The sequence below is a fragment of the Macaca nemestrina genome, chromosome 5, assembly GCF_043159975.1.
Source record: "Macaca nemestrina isolate mMacNem1 chromosome 5, mMacNem.hap1, whole genome shotgun sequence".
NCBI classification, from domain to species: domain Eukaryota; kingdom Metazoa; phylum Chordata; class Mammalia; order Primates; family Cercopithecidae; genus Macaca; species Macaca nemestrina.
Window position 1 is genome coordinate 129,568,498 of NC_092129.1, and position 18,765 is coordinate 129,587,262.

Below are 18,765 nucleotides of genomic sequence, written 5' to 3' on the forward strand. Positions count from 1 at the left end.
ATCATGATGGTTGTCTTCCAAAACTTGGATTTTCTAGATGATTTTCAATAGATGTTGAAAAAATAGACATAGCCAAATTATCTTTTAGCCAGTGCCCTTCCTGAACCCACCTCGGGCAGAACTTTTATAGCCTTTAAAAGATAAAACATTTCTTATTTAAGTGTGTTTTAAAGAGGAATTCTCTTTACGAAACGTAAGGCTAAACCTGTTCTCTTCAGCACCAGGATTTTCTAGAATTTCTTGTCTCTCCTGAAGTGGTTCAATCTAGGGCAGGAAGATGGCTTAGGACAAAAATGGCCTTTCTAAGGAATACAGTACATTAGTACCCCCTCATCGTCAGGGAGTACATTCTAAGACCCCTAGAATGGAAGCCTAAATCTGCAGATAGTACCAAACACTATATTGTATATAGTGGGTTTTTTCCTATGCATATATACCTGTAATAAAGTTTACTTTGTAAATTAGGCAAAGTAAGAGATTAACAACAACAATAATAAAATAGAACAATTAAGTAAAATAAAAATTATCTGAACATGAGCACTGCGATCCTGAGGCAGTTGATTTGATAACCCAGAAGGTTACAAAATGACTCAAGGGTGAAGAAGTGTCTACAGTGAGGATACGCTGGACAAAGAGATGATTCCCTTCCCAGGCACGATGGAGTGGGACTGCAGGAGATTTCATCATGTTATTCAGAACAGTGTGCAATCTATAACTTATGAATTGTTTATTTCTGGAATTTCCCACCTGGTATTTTCAGGCTGTGGTTGATTGCAGGTAATTGAAATCTCAGAAGGCAAAACCCTGGATTAAGAGGGGACTACTGTATGTTAAAATTTTAATTGTTGGATTGCAGAAGTGACCTTGTGCCAAGGTTGTGTAATTATTGAGAGGCAAAGGTGGCTGACCGGGTTATTGGCAGATGGGACAGATGGGGAGCTGGTGCCTTCATTTCCAGCCATGAATTGGTGTCAGCACCCTCCCCAATCCCCCTTGGGCAGGAAAGCTGTCAGGAGAGAACCCTGTTAACTACTTTGAAAGTGTCATTGATGGCTCCTCCTGTCTCTACGTCCCTTCTTATCTGGAATGACTTAATTGTAACTACTACAACCATTAGATAATTTCATGGATAAAGTAATTTAAAATTAGCCAGAGAATACATACGCTTCAGTGTCGCAAGCCAAGGAAGAGAAGTGTTGCTAAATGATTAAGAGCTTAGTTAATAAAATCAATTCTGCCTTTGCCCTTGGAAGTTATAATATTGATGATTATTCCTGTAAGAACAATGGCCAGGAAAGTTGAAAATATATGTCTTTAATATAGAAAATCTAGTCAGTATGCTTATGAAAAGTTGATTAGCTACCCTCTAAATATAAATCTTAAATTGGGAAAGGTTGGGAGCTACAGAATCTTAGAAGATGTAGGTAAATCTTTAACTGGTATCTCCAAGATGTTTTATTAAGTGAAAATAAGCAAGTAATATATACACACTTCTATATATAATAGTGTTTTTTTAAGTTTTTTTAACTGTGATCCCCACAGTAAGAATATATTTTACATCACAGCTGAGTATATTATACTTATAAATATGATATAACAAAACTAAAGTTTTATGAAACTATATTCATTCTCACTAAGAGCAAAGCATTCTGATTCTTTATTATGATCAATTATTATTTTTAATGCTAAGTTGACATGATCATCTACTAATGGGTTGCAACCCACAATTGTGAAAACATCCATTAGCATGACCTCTTTGTGCTCAAAAGAGGAGAAATCGCTGGCAGTATGCTGAAGAAATGTTACCATTAGGTTCCTTGTGATGCATGGCTTGGTGATTGCGGTTGAGGGAAGTAATGAGATTTTTGCCCCTTTTTTCATTTTTAATATTTGAAGTTTTTTACTGTAGACATGAAGTACTGTAAAATAATAAGTGATAAAAGTAACAAGCGGAAAAAACTGTCTCATCACTGTGGCATTCTGTTCCCTGATATGGCTCGCTCTTGTCTTACCTCAAGTCCTCAGTTGTTGCCCAGACAGGATCTTTTCCTGTCTGCCACCTCTCATTCCAGTTAGTTCCACTTTTTTCCCCACTGAGATTTCAGCTTCACGGCAAGAGTTTTTATGGAACTGAGAAAAGAAATTCAGAAAACTGGCACTTCATTTACAAAGTGAATTCACAGAATCATGTCTTTCCTTTTATTCTTCAACTGAGATCTAGCACAGAAGTCACTTTTGTGAATTAAAAAAATTATTTTAACCTATGGAACTGAACTGAACTTTGTCCGTGGCATATTCCTTGAAAAGAATTTATTTTATGAAAAAAATATTGTATAAAAAACATTTTGAGTAGAGATTAATCAGTATCTTTTTTTTTTTTTTCTTAATAGGTTTTAAAATGGAACATTTTGATGCATCACTTAGTACCTATTTCAAGGCATTGCTTGGCCCCCGAGGTAAGGTGGTTTTTGGCTTTGCTTACCTTCTGCGGCCTCACTCCCTAGTCACTTGTAAATATTGCATGAGGAGATACTAGAACATGTTAGTATTTTCTATGATAAGTCCAAAACTTTATCCTGGATAACAAGGGATTTGGAGAAGTCTCTGACAGAGACACTTGCTGTGGCTGGTCCTCTGTTGACTTTAACTGGAGTTTAAAAATATGCTGTAAAGCTTGTAGCCGGAGAATACTATAGATTTCACCATTACTGGTGGCATGTTTTTCTCAATTCTTGGCAGTCTCTAAGAAAAACTAATTTCCAAAATGCAGAGGTGCAATAGGAGTTTAAAACTCGTCCGCTTTTACAATTTTAATTTACGCTTTTTAAGGTCTTCTCATTTCATATCGTGTTAACTCACTGGTAAATATGCACCTGAACTTTACTTGCTGTATCTTTTAAAAAGTAAATCAGCTCCATATTGCCTTCTTTTGATGTCATCTGTAAATGTCTTTAAAGTCTTTTCTGTAAGAAAGAACTTCTTAGGCTCACAGAAAGATTCACAGAAAAACTAGAAATGGCTTTTAAACAGACAAAAAGAATCTCAGTTTCTCATGATTTTTAAAATACAAAAGAAGTAACAAAAGGACTTAATCTGTTAGTATGGCAGAGATGAAATAATAGGTTTCATGCCACCTGTGGTAATAGTGAAGGCATGGAGAAAGAGTCAAAATGGGTACAACCTCTCTGAAAGGCTGTTTTGCCTTCTGTTGGAATTAAAATGCACATGTCCTTTTACCTAGCCATTCTACTCCTCATACTTTATCCTATGGCTAGCCTTGATCAGTTATGCAGTGATGCATATCAGGATGCTCAGTACAGCATTGTTTTTCAAGGAATCATCTGGATGCCTGTCAGTAGGGGACAGGTTATGTAAATTAGTGTATGGCCAGTTGAACAAAAAAGAATAAGTTCTAAATCCATCTGTGTGTGCTTGGTTTGAGATAGTGCCTTACTTTAGCGGTAAGGGACAAAAAATCCAACTCTAAATGGCTAAAATAATAATGAAAAGTATTAGCTTGCATTACCAGGTGGGGCAATTCCATAGTTATTTCAGGGACTGTATGATGTAACCAAGGATCCTTGTTCTTGTCATTTTCTACTTTGCCACTTCCAGGTATCAGCAGCTCTGTCCTCAGAATGGGTCCCCCACCTCACACAGTTGTAGGATGGCTGCAGCAGCTCCAAGCAGCACATTCAGAGGAAGAAGAAAAAACGTTTCATTTGTGTGGTTTTAAGCATAAGGAAGCCGTTTCCCAGAGCTCTTTGCCAGCTGTCATCCCTCAAAACTCACTGGCCACAATTGCTTTATATGCCCCTGCCTGAACCAGTCACCAGAGAGGGAGTTAGGACCACCACAGATTGACTAGATCCTAAGGATTCTCTACGTGGGGCTGGAATTCGGATCAGGTGCCTGGGAAGCACTCTTCAGTGTGGGAGGATGAATATGTGCCAGTTTGGAAAGATGAATATTTGTGGGAAAATGAATAAAGCAAAGTGTAAATCAGAGGTTTAAGTTTAAAAAAGAGGGAGATTTGTGTGTATTTATTGTTCGTGATATATATGTTCATACAAAATATGTAACAGTCTCATGTTAGTTGCTAAGTGGGAACTGGTTTTCTTAAAATTGACAGCCAAGGCCCAAAGCTGAGAACAAAAGGTGTTAAGCATCCCCTTAAAGTCCCTGGGGCCAGCCATTTCCCTGAATGACTTCTAAGAACAACCAGTTCTGCCGGACTGACAGTAACAGCCTCTGTTACCATAGCATAACTAGTGGGGAGGGTGTGGAGGACATGTCCCTCTGATGCCAAAGAAAGCAAGCCATGAGAGAAACGCTGGGTAAGTTTAGTGTGTACAGTGCAAGAAAGGAAGACTGACTGACAGTTCCCCATGTGGACATATGCTTTATTGAGCCTGTTCTTGTTCTGTGAATCAAGGCAAAAACAACCGGAGGGAGTAGCAAGATGGTCCAGCCTGGGAGGAGTCAAAGGGCAGAGCTGGGCTCACTCCTGTAATCCCAGTACTTTGGGAGGCCGAGGCAGGTGGGTCACCTGAGTTCAGGAGTTCGAGACCAGCCTGACCAATATGGTGAAACCTGGTCTCTACTAAAATTACAAAAATTAGCCGGGGGTGGTGCTGTGCGCCTGTAGTCCCAGCTACTCTGGAGGCTGAATCACATTCTCCTGGAGGAGAATCGCTTGAACCCTAGAGGCAGAGGTTGCAGTGAGCCGAGATCACGCCACTGCACTGCAGCCTGAGTGAGACAGAGTGAGATTGTCTCAAAATAAATAAATAAATGAATAATTAAAAAATTAAAGAAAGGGCAAAGGCTGTCCTCCCAACTGCTGCTTCTCTGAAGACATAGCAGGTGAATGCTACATGTGTCTCAAGCTCTGGAGTTGTGAGCCTTGGTGGGTAGTTAAGATTGAGGAGCCACAGGTTTTCGGGGATCATCATAACAGGGTTCAAAGGGGAGCATGCTTCAGAGGTAGCTTCCTGGGGTCAGCCAGAGTACGAAGCTGAATCAGGGAACACATAACACCTAGGGGGTCTGGCTGCCAAGGAGTTTCCCGCCATCCAAGAAGAGGTTGTCAGTTTGCTGCTGGCAGCTGACCTGTTTCCCTCTCCCTCCTCCCTGCCTAAGAAAAGAAATGGGGGCAGGAGAGACCCTTCCTATACCAGTAGCTCCTCTGGATCTGCCTAGGTCTTCTGTCTCATGCTACTACTCCTCAGTTTGTTAAATACTACACTTTAAATAGGCACTTATCTGATCATTGGTGCTTCACCTTCATGTTTTGTTTTGTTTTTATTTTCATTTTTGATATGAAGTCTCACTCTGTTGCCCAGGCTGGGGTGCAGTGATATGATCTCAGCTCACTGCAGCCTCCGCCTCCCAATTTCAAGCGATTCTCCCACCTCAGCCTCCCAAGTAGCTGGGATTACAGGTGCGCACCACCATGCCTGGCTAATTTTTGTATTTTTAGTAGAGACAGGGTTTTGCCATGTGGGCCAGGCTGGTCTTGAAGTCCTGACTTCAGGTAATCTGCTCTCCCCGGTCTACCAAAGTGCTGGGATTACAGGCATGAACCACCACACCCAGCCCTTGTTTTGTTTTTAAATCATTGTCCTCTCTGCTATTGACCATTATACTCATAGCAAAGACTGCCTTCCTAATTAGTGCCAGTTTCACTAACCTGGCTAAGCAGCACGTTTTCTGAGTCTGCATATGCTGGCCACACTTGCTAACTGACATGTGGCTGAGATGGAGGACTGGAGTTCAATGACTGCCATTTCTTGGGTTTCATTACCCTATGTGTAATCTGGTAAACCTGGTTAATAAATCCAGTTAATGGGAAATGTAGCCTTCTCCTTGTTTTCTTCTTAAATTCTTTGGAAAGAATATTTTTATTATGATTTTACTTAGCAAAAATCATGAATAATACATTGTTATTCAGAGCATGTAACAAGGAGCTTCAGCTTGTTTGATATGTATTGAAAATCCATGCCTTCTCTCCTGGTTGCTTTATTGGAATTAGGAACATGAATACCAGGTAACTTTTATATCATCATGGTTAGATAAATGTTTTCAACGTTTGAAAAGTTGTGATTATTTTTATATATCATTAAATTTTTTTATTTTTCAGATACTAGAGTAAAAGGATGGTTTCTTCTGGACAATTATATACCCACATTTATCTGCTCTGTCATATATTTACTAATTGTATGGCTGGGACCAAAATACATGAGGAATAAACAGCCATTCTCTTGCCGGGGGATTTTAGTGGTGTATAACCTTGGACTCACACTGCTGTCTCTCTATATGTTCTGTGAGGTAAGTCAAAGGTTACCACAGTCTTCCTCTCACTTAAATGCACTCATCTTGCTGTCCTAAATTGTATTCCTAAATGAGGAAAGGTGGCCCCTCGGGGTATAGAGACAACTGGGCAAGCAAGTATCTTAATGCATTTTGAGTGTGTTTCAAAATCGATTTTTCAAAATGTCAGAATTGTTTGTACAAGTATGCCTTCTAGAATATCTAAAATAGAAACCTTTGTTATTGATTGTTTTGTTGTGTTTCGTATGATATTCAAAATTAAAATATTTTCAGAAATACTGTTATGCAAGCAAAATACAGATTGGAAAATGAACGAAATGTGAAGAAAAACACATGTGAAAGCATTTTATTATTAAGCATTTAATAAATGCCTGCTTCTTGTTTGAAGGTAGGGGAGGAAGGAAGTGGGTGGTACTTGTGTTTGGTATGTTTTGTGGCACATCACCCTCTGTGAACGGATAACTTGTCAAATCTCAGTTGTTTTTTAAAAGCTAAGAGGAGTGTGACTGTTGAGATCTGCATTTAGGTTTTGAATTGTCTGTGTGAGTTCAGGCCCAGTTATTTCTTTTATATCACTGCAATGTTGAAAATCACATTTGATGATCTCAGAGGCAAATGTTATAGCATAAAAATGAAAGAAAAATCAGAATCAACCCTTCTCTTCTCCCTGTTTTGAAGGGGTAACACTATAGCCTTTAAAGCTAAAAGGGGGAGGAAAGCTGCCCTCCAGTGGTAAGCAGTTTGTGTACATTTTTCTGGGAAGGCCTACTCATTTTTCATTCTTACAACACCAACCTATTTCTAACTCTTCCAGAGAATTAAGCCCTGTATAAAACAAATGTTCAGGCACTCCTGTATAGTGTTTCATTTTGGTTTTAGTTCTTCAAGCAGTAGTAAAGAAGAAGGTAGATGCGGGAGGAAAAGGAGAGATATAAACATGAATCTTAGAGTTCAGGGGACAAAATGAATTCTCCATCAGCCTCAGGCTGTGATGGTGTCTCCCTGGCCACATGTGGTGGTGTGCAGGAGTGTGGGCATGTGCAGGCATATTTGATTATCAGAGGTGTTGCAGCTGTGGGATATCTGTGTCTTGTTCTCCTATGTATGTTTCATAAGCCAAGGTACAGATATTCTGACTAGAATAGTAGATGCTCCTAGCATTGCTTTTATACTTGACACTCCAAGAAATGCTTACAACTCCTTTTTTGCTTTTTTTTCTGTCCTATTCTAGAATGAAGGCAGTTTAATTAGCCTCCAAGATGGAGAGTTCAGGACTGGAGGCAGGGGAAGTGCACAGGAAGGAATGACTCCTGGCCCCAGCACTGTGCACATCTCTGTGTTCAAGGGACAAAACCAAAGCAAGCTGTCAGGTTTCTCCGAGTGAACTGTTTACTTTTCCATAATTGATGAGCCATGTCTTTAAGAGAACTCTAATAGAGTTTATTATTATACATAACAATATTATAGAGAAAACTATTTCATATGATTGTTAGAGAACTTAAGCATTTGCTTTATATGTTTCTTAAGCCCTAGAAATATAGCTATAATTTCATTATTTATCCTCTCTTAAACAGATGATTTCCTGCTAAAGAGAAGAAGGAAAATGCTGTATCAGTTACAGCTGTGTGCATCTGAGTGGATGTGGGAGGTTCTGAACACATCGTAATAGAAAGTATAGATTTTCCTCTGATAGCTTGGTGAGAACAGAAGACTTTGAGCAGTGACTAAGCACTGAATACAGAAATTTAAGAAATATACAAAATAGGGAAACTACGTTTTTAACTCACAGTTTAGAGTACGTAGGTAATAGGCGAAGAGGCAGTGTTTCCTTAAATTAAATCAAGTTTACAAAAAGCTATCCAGATCAGATATGCCCAAGTTGATGTTACTCACATTTGATTTTTGTCCGAGTTTTCTCCTGTACATATGTAAAACCCATCAGTAATTCCATTATTATGTGTCGTTTTTCAAGCTTTGAATATCATTTTAGCTACACGTTTTTCTGTTTGTTTTGAGACCGAGTTTCACTCTTGTCGCCCAGGCTGGAGTGCAGTGGCGCCATCTCGGCTCACTGCAACCTCCACTTCCCGGGTTCAAGTGATTCTGTTGCCTCAGCCTCCCTAGTAGTTGGAACTACAGGCATGCGCCACCACTTCTGTCTAATTTTTTGTATTTTTAGTAGAGACGGGGTTTCACCATGTTGGCCAGTCTGGTCTTGAACTCCTGACCTCAGGTGATCCACCCCCTCAGCCTCCCAAAGTGCAGGGATTACAGGCATGAGTCACTGTGCCTGGCCATTTTTCTTTTTATACTTAGCATTTCTACTCCATTGAATGTTAAGACACAGAAGGGCAGTCATGGAGTTTTACAATGAAACAAACTGAGGATATCATGAAGCCCTAGGGGGCTCCTCATTTTAGAGGAATGTCCCAGGAGATAGAGCCATTCTTCTGTGGTCCCACACCTATAATGGTCATTATTGTAGTTTTTATTTACCTTCCTGCTTATCTGCATATTAGGGGCTTGGAAGAATTTTTTAAATAAGCAGTCTTTTGTATTTTTGTTTATTCTGTGGCATAATTTCACAGCTGCTTTAGCAAGTTCTAGATTAATACAAATAAAATTAACTGTCACTTAAAGGAGACAGGAAGAAGCAGGGGTTTTTTTGTTTGTTTGAGACTGGGTCTCACTGTTGCCCAGGCTGGAGTGCATTGGTGCTCACTGCATCTCGCTCCCTGGGCTCAAGTGATCTCCCACCTCAGCCTCCCAAGTGGTTGGGACTACAGGAGCATGCCACCACGTCTAGCTAATTTTTGTATTTTTCATAAAGACAAAGTTTCATCATGTTGTCCAGGCTGGTCTTGAACTCCTAGGCTCAAGCAATCCACCTACGTCTGCCTCCCAAAGTGCTGGGATTACAGACTTGAGCCACTACATCTGGCCAATAGGAAGAAGTCTTGAAAGAAGGGAGATGATCAGAAGGAAATGAAAGGGGGTCACTGAAACTTTAAATTTACTGGAAGGAAAATAACTAAATCACAGTTTTAAAACTGTGAAACTGAGTTTAAACTGTAGAAGGAATACAGACTTGCTCATAGTTTGTGCACTTGATAGAAACAAAATTAAAAGGAGAGAAGAGGTATTACTTCTCATTATCTCATTAACTTTAGTGTTTATTTCCAGGAAAATGTCATAGATCCCTGATTTGGAGCATATTTGAATTAGTGGTATATTTTAATTTGAAAGTATTGGACTTTATAGCAATCCTTTTTGCTTTTGCTTAATAGGGGTTGTCTAATATCACAGTCCATGGTGAAGGCTGGGAAATGAAATTCCAAGTTATAGAAGAGAAACAACTTAGTTTGCATTAGTTACTTAGCTTTGTAAAACGATGCCCTTACAGCAAACATAAAAATCTTGTGTGCCTTTCAACCGCCCAAGATTCAGGGCATTTGTCCTCTGAAGAGAAGCCTGATTTTTCACACTATGCATGTGTCTTTTCTCTTGTCTGCAGTCCCAAAATTGAGAACCTCTACATACATGATGCCAAACGGTGGCTTTCCCTCACTTTGCCTTATCTACCTGGCTGGATCAGATTTCCCTTGACCCACCCAGTGAGCTATCAAAGCCACTTTCAGCTCCTTTGTTAGAGTGTTACAGGTGGTTTCCCTTTTAGGCAGCTGCTGTGTCCTCATGTGAAGCCATTTAATGTGTCTACTCTTCTCCTGCTGTGCCTCTGACCTCTTAGACCCTAAGCAGAGAGGATCTAATTGTGTTTGTTACAGTCTGAAAGGGAGCACCCCTATCAGTCTGCCTGTGCCTCACGCACTGATCCTTGGATTCAGCAGCAGCTGCCAGGAAACAGGGTCAGTGTTGTGCAGTGCACATGGCTTTGAATCCCCCAGGAACACTGTGTTGAAAGGGCGGCTGGCTCCTTTCCTCAGAAGGAGGCACTCTGGCCTTCCTTAGCCGATCTATTATGCTCAGCTCTACTCAAACCACAGCAACACCAGGCTCTTTCATTCTTCTGGGCTCTACCCCTTAAAACTCCCTCTCCTGCCTGTCAGTCTCCTTCTCACTTTTGAGGACTGTGTGCAAGGATCCAATTCCTCTGTGAAGCCATGAGCGTACTAAGGGACAGGATTCAACTCTAGAGAGTGATCCCCCCCGCCCAACCCCAACCACCCCACCCCAACCACTTTGACTATCCCATTGTTCCCAAGGACTATGATGCATTCCTTTCAAAGTACTCTCATGATGTGCCCCTTAGCATCCCATCCTTGCCCCACCGACACTCACTGGCTTAGGCTAGAATGAAAAGGTGTTTTCCCCATCTTTTTCATCCCGTTGTTACTATAGCTGATTACTCCACCAAATGTATCCTCAGTATTAGAATATACACACAAAAAGCAAATGTTAGAACCACATTTTCAAGTTATTTAGCAGTCGAAGATAAATCATGAGTTACACACAAGATTGTTTTTTGAGTATCTATGTATGTTTCCTCCCTTGCGGTTAGAACTGTATGTTGTGAATAGTGTGAGAGAATGTGCTTTAAAATATTCAGAACATTTAAAATGTAATTTTGAAAAAATATTTTTGTAATTTTGAAAAACAAATAGCTGGATGGATGCATCTGGCTTGGCATAAATCCAAACTTACCTTTCTTCCCCTTTTCAATTTTTATTTTAAATTGTAATTTTGGAACTATTTGAAAATATTTAAAATAAAATTATATAGATGATATCTGTGCACCTAACAAGTGCTTGATTTTTTTTGTTTGTTTAAATAAGAAAACATTACAAAAATGCATCTAAAGTACAGTCCCTTTCCAGACTTCTTCAGAAGTTTGTACAGTTTTTCTCGGATATATTTTTACTACATATATATGTATACATGACAATACATAGTACGTTCTAAGATAGTTTTTAAAAACCATACATGAATGGTATACTAATTAAACTTTCTCAAATAGATTTTTTCCAGCCAGTATATTTTGACAAATTCATCTTGAGTCATATAGATGTAATTCGTTAATTATAATTACGCTAATTATAGTTAATTAGAAATTAATTCATTTTAACTGCTTTGTATTATTTCAGTGTTGGAATTTATTACACCATTTTGCAAGTGTTTCTTTGGATGGATATGTAGGTTGTTAGATTGTTTTTTGTTGTCGTTTTTTGAGACAGAATCCGGCCCTGTTACCCGGGGTAGAGTACAGTGGCACAATCATACCTCACCCACTGCAGCCTAGAACTCCTGGCCTTAAGCCATCCTCCCACCTCAGCCTCCCGACTAGCTGGGACTACAGGCATGTGCCACCACGCCCGGCTGATTTATTTTTGGTAGAAACATTGTCTCGTGATGTTGCCTGGGCTAATCTCAAACTCTGGAGTCAAAGTGATCCTCCCACTTCAGCCTCCCAAAGTGCTGGGATTACAGGTGTGAGCCACTGTGCCCAGCTCTGTAGGTTTATGCAGGTTATTCAATTAGCAGTGTGCGAAGAATCTTCTAAGACATATCTCCTTATGCAAATATGGTAAGTATTTTGACCAGATAAGTGCATAGGGGTTTAGTGACTGAATCTGACAGTCTCTTGTCTTTTAATAGGAAAATTTAATTCATTTTCATTTAGCATGTTAATAGTTATTTTATACCTCAGATATTATAGGTTTAGTTGCAGATCACTGCAATAAAATGAGTACTGTAATAAAGTAAGTCACACTATTTTTTTTTTGCTTTCCCAGTGCATATAAAAGTTATGTTTACATTATATTATAGTCTATTAAATGTGCAATCGCATTAAATCTAAAAAAAAAAGTAGACATACCTAAATTTTAAAATGCTGGCCAGGCACAGTGGTATACACCTGTAATCCCAGCACTTTGGGAGGCTGAGGCAAGAGAATTGCTTGAGGCCAGGAGTGTGAGACCAGCCTGGGCAACATAGCAAGATCCTATCTCTACAAAAAATTTTAAAACTAGCCAGGCATGGCTTGAGCTTGTTGTCCTGGCTACTTGGGAGGCCAAGGTGGGAGGATGGCTTGTGCCCAGGAGCTCAAGGTTACAGTGAGCTATGACCACACCACTGCACTCCAGCCTGGGTGACAGAGTGAGACCCTATTCGTAAGAAAAAAAAGATAAATTAAAAATAAAAATGCTGCCAGGCGCAGTGGTGTGTGCTACAGTTTAGTGTAGCCATGTTCATCAGTGATCTTAGTTAAATCTTCCAGATAACTGGCAGCAGCTTCTATAGCAGCACTTGCTGCTACACCTTGCCCTTTTGTGTTATGGAGATGACTTCTTCCTTTAAACCTTACGAGCCATCCTCTGCTAGTTTCCAGCTTTTCTTCTGCAGCTTCGTCACCTCTCCCAGCCTTCATAGAATTGAAGTGAGTTTGTGGCTTGCTCTGGATTAGATTTTGGCTTAAGGGAATGTTATGGCTGGTTTGATCTTCTACCTAGACCATGCAAACTTTCAGCAATAAGGCTATTAATGCTTTCTCATCATTTTTGTGTTCATATGAGTAGCACTTTTAATTTCCTTCAATAACTTTTCCTTTGCATTCACAACGTGGCTAACCTGGTAGAAGAGGCCCAGCTTTCATCCTGTCTCAGCTTTCCACCTGCCTTCCTCACTAAGCTTAATCATTTCTAGCTTTTGATGTAAAGTGAGAGACATGCTACTCTTCCTTTCACTTCAGCACTTAGAGGCCATTGTAGGATTATTAACCCAATTTCAATATTGTATCTCAGGAAATAAGGAGGCCAGAGAAGAAGAAGATGGTTGGCTGGAACAGCAAGTCTGTGGAGCAGCTAAAATACACACAATATTTATTGAGTTTGCTGTCTTATATAGGTGCGATTCATGGCACCTAAAAACAATTACAATGGTAACATCAAAGTTCAGTAACCACACACAGATCACCGCAACAGATATAATAATAGTGAAAAAATTTGAAATATTTTGAGAAATATTTTATAATTGTGAGGATTACAAAAATGTGACACAGTAACACATAGTGAACACATGCTGTTGGAAAAATCGTACCAATAGAGTTGCTCAGTGCAGAGTTGCCACAAACCTCAGTTCAGAAAACCTGTAATATATACAAAGTGCAATAAAGCAAAGGTGAGGTATGCCTGTACTTTCCGTCACCTTTTTTGTGTATATGTTTTTTCTTTGGCCTTCTTTTCTCCTTTACTGCTTTGTAGAATTTTTATAATCATCATTTTTTATTTTACTTATTCAAAAGTTATTCATTCTCTTATTTGAGTGGTTACCCATAGATGTTTACCATGCATTTTTAACTTATGAAAGTTTCAGTTGAGTCAGTATTTCTGTTCTCCTAAACAATACCATAGACCTTAGAGGATTCTAGCTCTGACCCCTCATCTTTCATGTTACTATTGTCAGGACTTATTTCTACCTTTTTTTTTTTTTCTTTAAAAAAAAAAAAAAAATAGTCTTGCTCTGTTGCCCAGAATGGAGTGCATTGACATGATCATAGCTCATTGTAACCTCAAACTCCGGGGCACAAGTGATCCTCCTGCCTCAGCCTCCCAGGCAGCTGGGACTACAGGAGCATGCCACTGTGCCCAGCTAATATTTTTATTTTTTGTAGAGATGGAGTCTCACTTTGTTGCCCAAACTGGTCTCAAATTCCTGGGCTCTGGCAGTCCTCCCACCCTGGCCTCCCAAAGCACTAGGATTACAGGCGTGAGCCACCACATCTGGCCTCACTTTTTTTTTTTTTTTTTTAAGGTCCTAAATAATCACCATTATTGACATCAGTGTTTACTGATTTTCTTTGCTCTGTAAAATTTATTCTTTCCCTTTTGATTCAATTTTTTCATAAGTAGTTCTTTCTATGAAGAGCAATATCTTAGTCTGAGTGTGATGTTATTTGCCTTTACACTTGAATAATATTTTATCAAGGCATAGGATTCTAGACTAATAGTTATTTTTCCTTAGCACTTTGAAGATTTATTCCAGAGAATTCTGCTGTGGTCCAACTTTTGCTCATTTGTAGGGTAATCTTTTTTCTTTCGAGGCACTTCGAAAATTTTGCATTCTTCCATTCACTCCTACTTTCTTCATTTGTTTCTAATCTAGTGTTTCATCCATCTATTGTGTTTTTAGTTTAAATGGCTGTGTATCTTTTACTTCTGAAAATTCACTGCTTGCTCTTTTTTTATTCCATAACATGGAAGTATTGTCCCCCCTGAATGATATAGATTAGATGACAGTGATCTCCAGATTTAACCATTTGCTGTGTTGCCTTTTTAAGTATTCTGTTAAAAGTTTGCTTACAGATATATCTGTGAGGTTATGCCTCTGGAATAATTATTGTCTGTGTTAAATTTCTTTACCTCCTAAAACAGAAATAAAGGTTTGCCTAGTGTTCTATGTAAGCATCCCAAACTAGTATTGTTGGGGTCATCTCAGGTAAACATACCTTTTCCACATAAAAGAAAGATTTTGGAAGGAGTTGAATTTAAGCTGACTTCTCTTTTCTAAAGAATAATTTGTTGTGGGGACCTCACATTATAGGTAAGAATTGATCGTGTTGGAGTTTTTGCTGTGTTTTGTACCACATTTCTACCTGTGTTTATAGTGAGAGAGTTGGTTCTGCTGTTGTTCAGTTTGCCACGTTGCTAGAACCAGAAGTCAGTTTTTTTTCCTTTGAATTTCTTTTGAAAATGTGTGATGCTTTTTTATTGGAAAGATGAAAGAAGTTGAGCATTTGGTGACTGGGTGCTTTGTTTGTGCTTTCTAACCTCTGTAATTGTAGGCCATGAAAGCATCTCCCTGGGCTCTGGCTTTGAAGGCCATCTGATGGAACCACAGAGCAGTTGCTTTGGAAACATAATATTCTAAACTGTCTCGTTGTTTTTCTTTCCCTTCAGGCTTTCCTAAAATAGATATGTTATTGTGGGAAAATAGGATTTGGAAAAACACTTAAGCAACCTGGCAATTGATTATTGAATTTTATTTGAAAAATTACTTTGTTTACCAAAATACTTCAAAAAGGCTGTTTGCTGTTCTTTTTCCCATTTAGCAGAGGTATACAGCAGTTGAAACATCTGGTGAGATTAGTACTTACAAGAAATGCTTGATCATTGCCTGAAATACTTTTCACTCTTAGTTTCCTTACAACTAAAATTCCTTGCTGAGAAAGAAACTTCTCTCAGGGCCTGAAAGGAAACAGTTAGTTAGTTGTCCCTTGTGTATCTGACACTCCCTTGAGAGAATGCCTCACAGTAGAGAGAACGGAGAGAAGGATGCAGCCCAGACGCCCTTCATTCCTCACCCACACCCAGGGGAGGGGAAGGGAATGCTTTCTACAGAGAGGAAGCCTTCCAGCTTGTCCAGAGCCAGGCCTCACTCTTCTAAACTTGTTCCTGCAACCCCTGGAGAGCTTGGCTCTGCAGTTGGTGTAGCTAGGAGCACATCACTCTACAGATCCTCAACTAAAATGCACTTAACTCTCCAAAGGAGGAGTCAGTTGGTAGGCTGGAGACCTTCCTTTAAATGACACAAATTATGCTTTGGCTGGGACATCCAGCACCACCTTAGCCCTAGTTGGAAGCAAAAATACTTAACATTTGCCTAAGATCATAGGAAAGACAGATAGTGCCTACCTTATGCCAGGTATTGGGCTAACTCATCTAATGCTCATTACACTCTTACCATCCGCTTTCCACAGAGGGAAAGTTCTGGGAGGGCTGAACAGGGAGAACTGCTAGCGTAAGAGGGCAGGGCTTGAGGATTCAGGGAAAATGTCAGACATACCTGTTTCAGCTTGGACTGAGGACAGGCTGTTTCTTTGTGCTTTGTTTTAAGACTTCTCAAGTGTACAGAACCTGTCCTTTTGACTTAGCCAAGAGTATTACATTCAGCTGTAACCCAGGGGTGTTCCTGTTCACAAGGAGAAGGAAAAAAAAAAAAAAAACACCTGTGGAGGTCATGGGTGTGAAATTATCTTAATGGTCATCCTTATGCTCTGGACATGAAAGATTTGAAATTTAAAAACCACATGCTTTGACCTGGCACTCCCTAATAGCACTGCCAAAATTGGCCAACTAAACCCTAGACGAAGTAGGTACTTTCAGTTTTGAGTAGTTCATGGTTAATTTTAAACCAGACATCTGTGGAAGAAAAAGACGCAGCTAAAGGTCTTACTTTTCCACAGAATTCTTCATGGACAGAGTATCCCTACCTGTTCTTATTAAGAATTCAAAAACAGATGAAGGACAAAGATGCTTGGAACTGCGTTTTGAGGTGTATTTGGACTGAGAGTCAGGATTCCTTTGTGCTGATCCCAGTGGTACCAAGACCTGGGCCATCCTTATCACTTCTCATTCTCTGTTTTCTCATTAAAAATATGAACTTGTACCAGACCTAAAAAATACACACTTGAGGACTCATACAGAAACAAAGCTATGAAAAGGGTCAACCCTACGTATTCTCGGAGATTTTGCTTAGAAAAGCACCTTAAGTCCTGTGACGTAGTTGAACTTGAGTATGGATAGTCTATTTTCCATTACTTTTTAATCCATTTCTGCTTAGGAGGTAGTAAACATACAGCTTTATCAATCTCTTATCACCAAAAGCAGCCAGCCTTCTTTGGAAAGGGATTATCTTGTTGCTCTGACATCTTGGGATGCTGATGTTAGTGGCTGATAAGGGCCACCCAAGATGATGTTTTCCTACTTTTTCTTTAAGTGTTTCAAGTGACCTTGTTTCCTGAGATGTTTCAGTAGCATTCCAGAAGGTGCCATGAAAATGGTTATTATGCTAAAGGTTACAAGTCGTTCCTGGTTAAATGTGTTATTAGATGGGAAAAGTCAACTCACCATTAAAAATTATTCACTCCTAGCTGGGTGTGGGGGCTCACGCCTGGAATCCCAGCACTTTGGGTGGCCAAGGCGAGCAGATCCTGGAGCTCAGGAGTTTGAGACCAGCCTGCGCAACATGGTGAAACCCCATCTCTACAAAAATTACAAAAATTAGCCAGGCATGACAGCGTGCACCTGTAGTCTCAGCTGCTTGGGAGGCTGAGGTGGGAGGATGGCTTGAGCCCAGGAAGTGGAGGTTGCAGTGAGCTGAGATTGTGCCACTGCACACCAGCCTGAGCAACATAGCCAGGCCCTGTCTCAAGAAAAAAGATCAACTCCATGAATTATGTCATCCAGAACCAGATGTGAAACTCACCTAAATTTTTTTCTTTCATTGAAAAGTTGCATGAAACCATTAGGGTTATTGACTTTTATCTCATACGGAGAAAAGAAAGCTTGTAGCTAGGTTTTAATTATAGCTCTGCACATCCTTGTGCGCATCCTCTTGGCCTAATTAAAGTTTGCTTTACTCTAAGGAAGGAGGAAGCATATAAAGCTTTGCAGTGGTACTGTTTGTATCTCAGTGTCTTTTTCTCTTTTTCCTTGGAAAAAGCCATGCAAATAATGCCCCTGGGTGGTTCTTGGCGTGCTTTTTCATTGTAGTATAGTTTTGCCCTCTTTTGATCTGATTCTCAGACACCTGCCCTTATTTTCAGCACTTCACCTTCTCCAACCTACGGGCTCCTGTCACCCTGTGGTGTCTACTTACATGCAGCTTGAAGAATTTCCAGGAAATTGACCAAAACAGCTCTTTGGAAGGAGGCTAGGCCTAAGCCCTGAAGGGAAAGGTGGCTAATGTGACTTTGACTAGAGGATTGTCTCCTGTGATGTGCTTCTAGTGGGGCTAGAGGGGTCAGTCCTTTGCTTTGAGCACCTCAGGAGTCCACTACCCATGGACACATTGCTATCCTCTGACAGGGATGGAGGGAGCAGAGCCCTCTACTACTAGCCCATTTTATGGAGGTTTGATAAGGGTCTTAGGTGAATAAGCTTCAACTCAGGTCCTTGGTCTTGGTTTGTTAAATTATTCTATCCTTTCTGAAGCCAGGGAGATTTGAGAATTTCCACGTCCCCATTATGAAATTGATGATGAAGAGTTTTCATCTTGTGAACAGGGTTCAGATGAATATCATCACAAAACCAAGCCTCATTTAAAATACTATGAAGTTCTCTTTTGCTGCACATGAAACATTAAGCCTAGATTTAGGGGAAAGAAATGGCAGTCTTGAACTCTTTGTCATTCGTTTAGCAAATATTTGACATCTCTGGTGCACTAATCCCTGTGCTGGAATATGTTGATGCGGATGCAGGAGCCACAGTCACCACCCTTCGAAATCTTACAGAAGAGCGCACAACAGGCCCGTTAACAAAGGGAGCATGTGAGCAAACAGCTATAGGTCACGGCAAGGTGAGGGTAGAGGAAGGAGAATAGACTTCAGGCTTTAGTGCTCAAGGGAGTAATCATGAAGAAAATAGAATTTTAACTGAACTTTGAAGGATAGATAGGATTTTGAGAGCTGGAGATGGG

General features: G+C 39.9%; 1 protein-coding gene across 4 annotated transcripts in view; it reads left to right on the top strand.

Annotated features, from left to right (window-relative positions):
- LOC105490845 (ELOVL fatty acid elongase 5) overlaps window positions 1-18,765 on the top strand; it is an 84,990-nt gene that overhangs the window by 47,826 nt on the left and 18,399 nt on the right. For 3 of the 4 annotated variants that reach the window (XM_011756800.2, XM_011756801.2, XM_071096939.1), the window contains 2 exons: window positions 2,391-2,456; window positions 6,143-6,330. In XM_011756800.2, the coding sequence (XP_011755102.1) occupies window positions 2,399-2,456; window positions 6,143-6,330 (246 nt within the window). In that variant the 5' untranslated portion in view covers window positions 2,391-2,398. Of the gene's footprint in view, window positions 1-2,390; window positions 2,457-6,142; window positions 6,331-7,564; window positions 7,704-18,765 lie in introns of those variants that run through there. The other variant, XR_011623648.1, reaches the window with a different exon arrangement.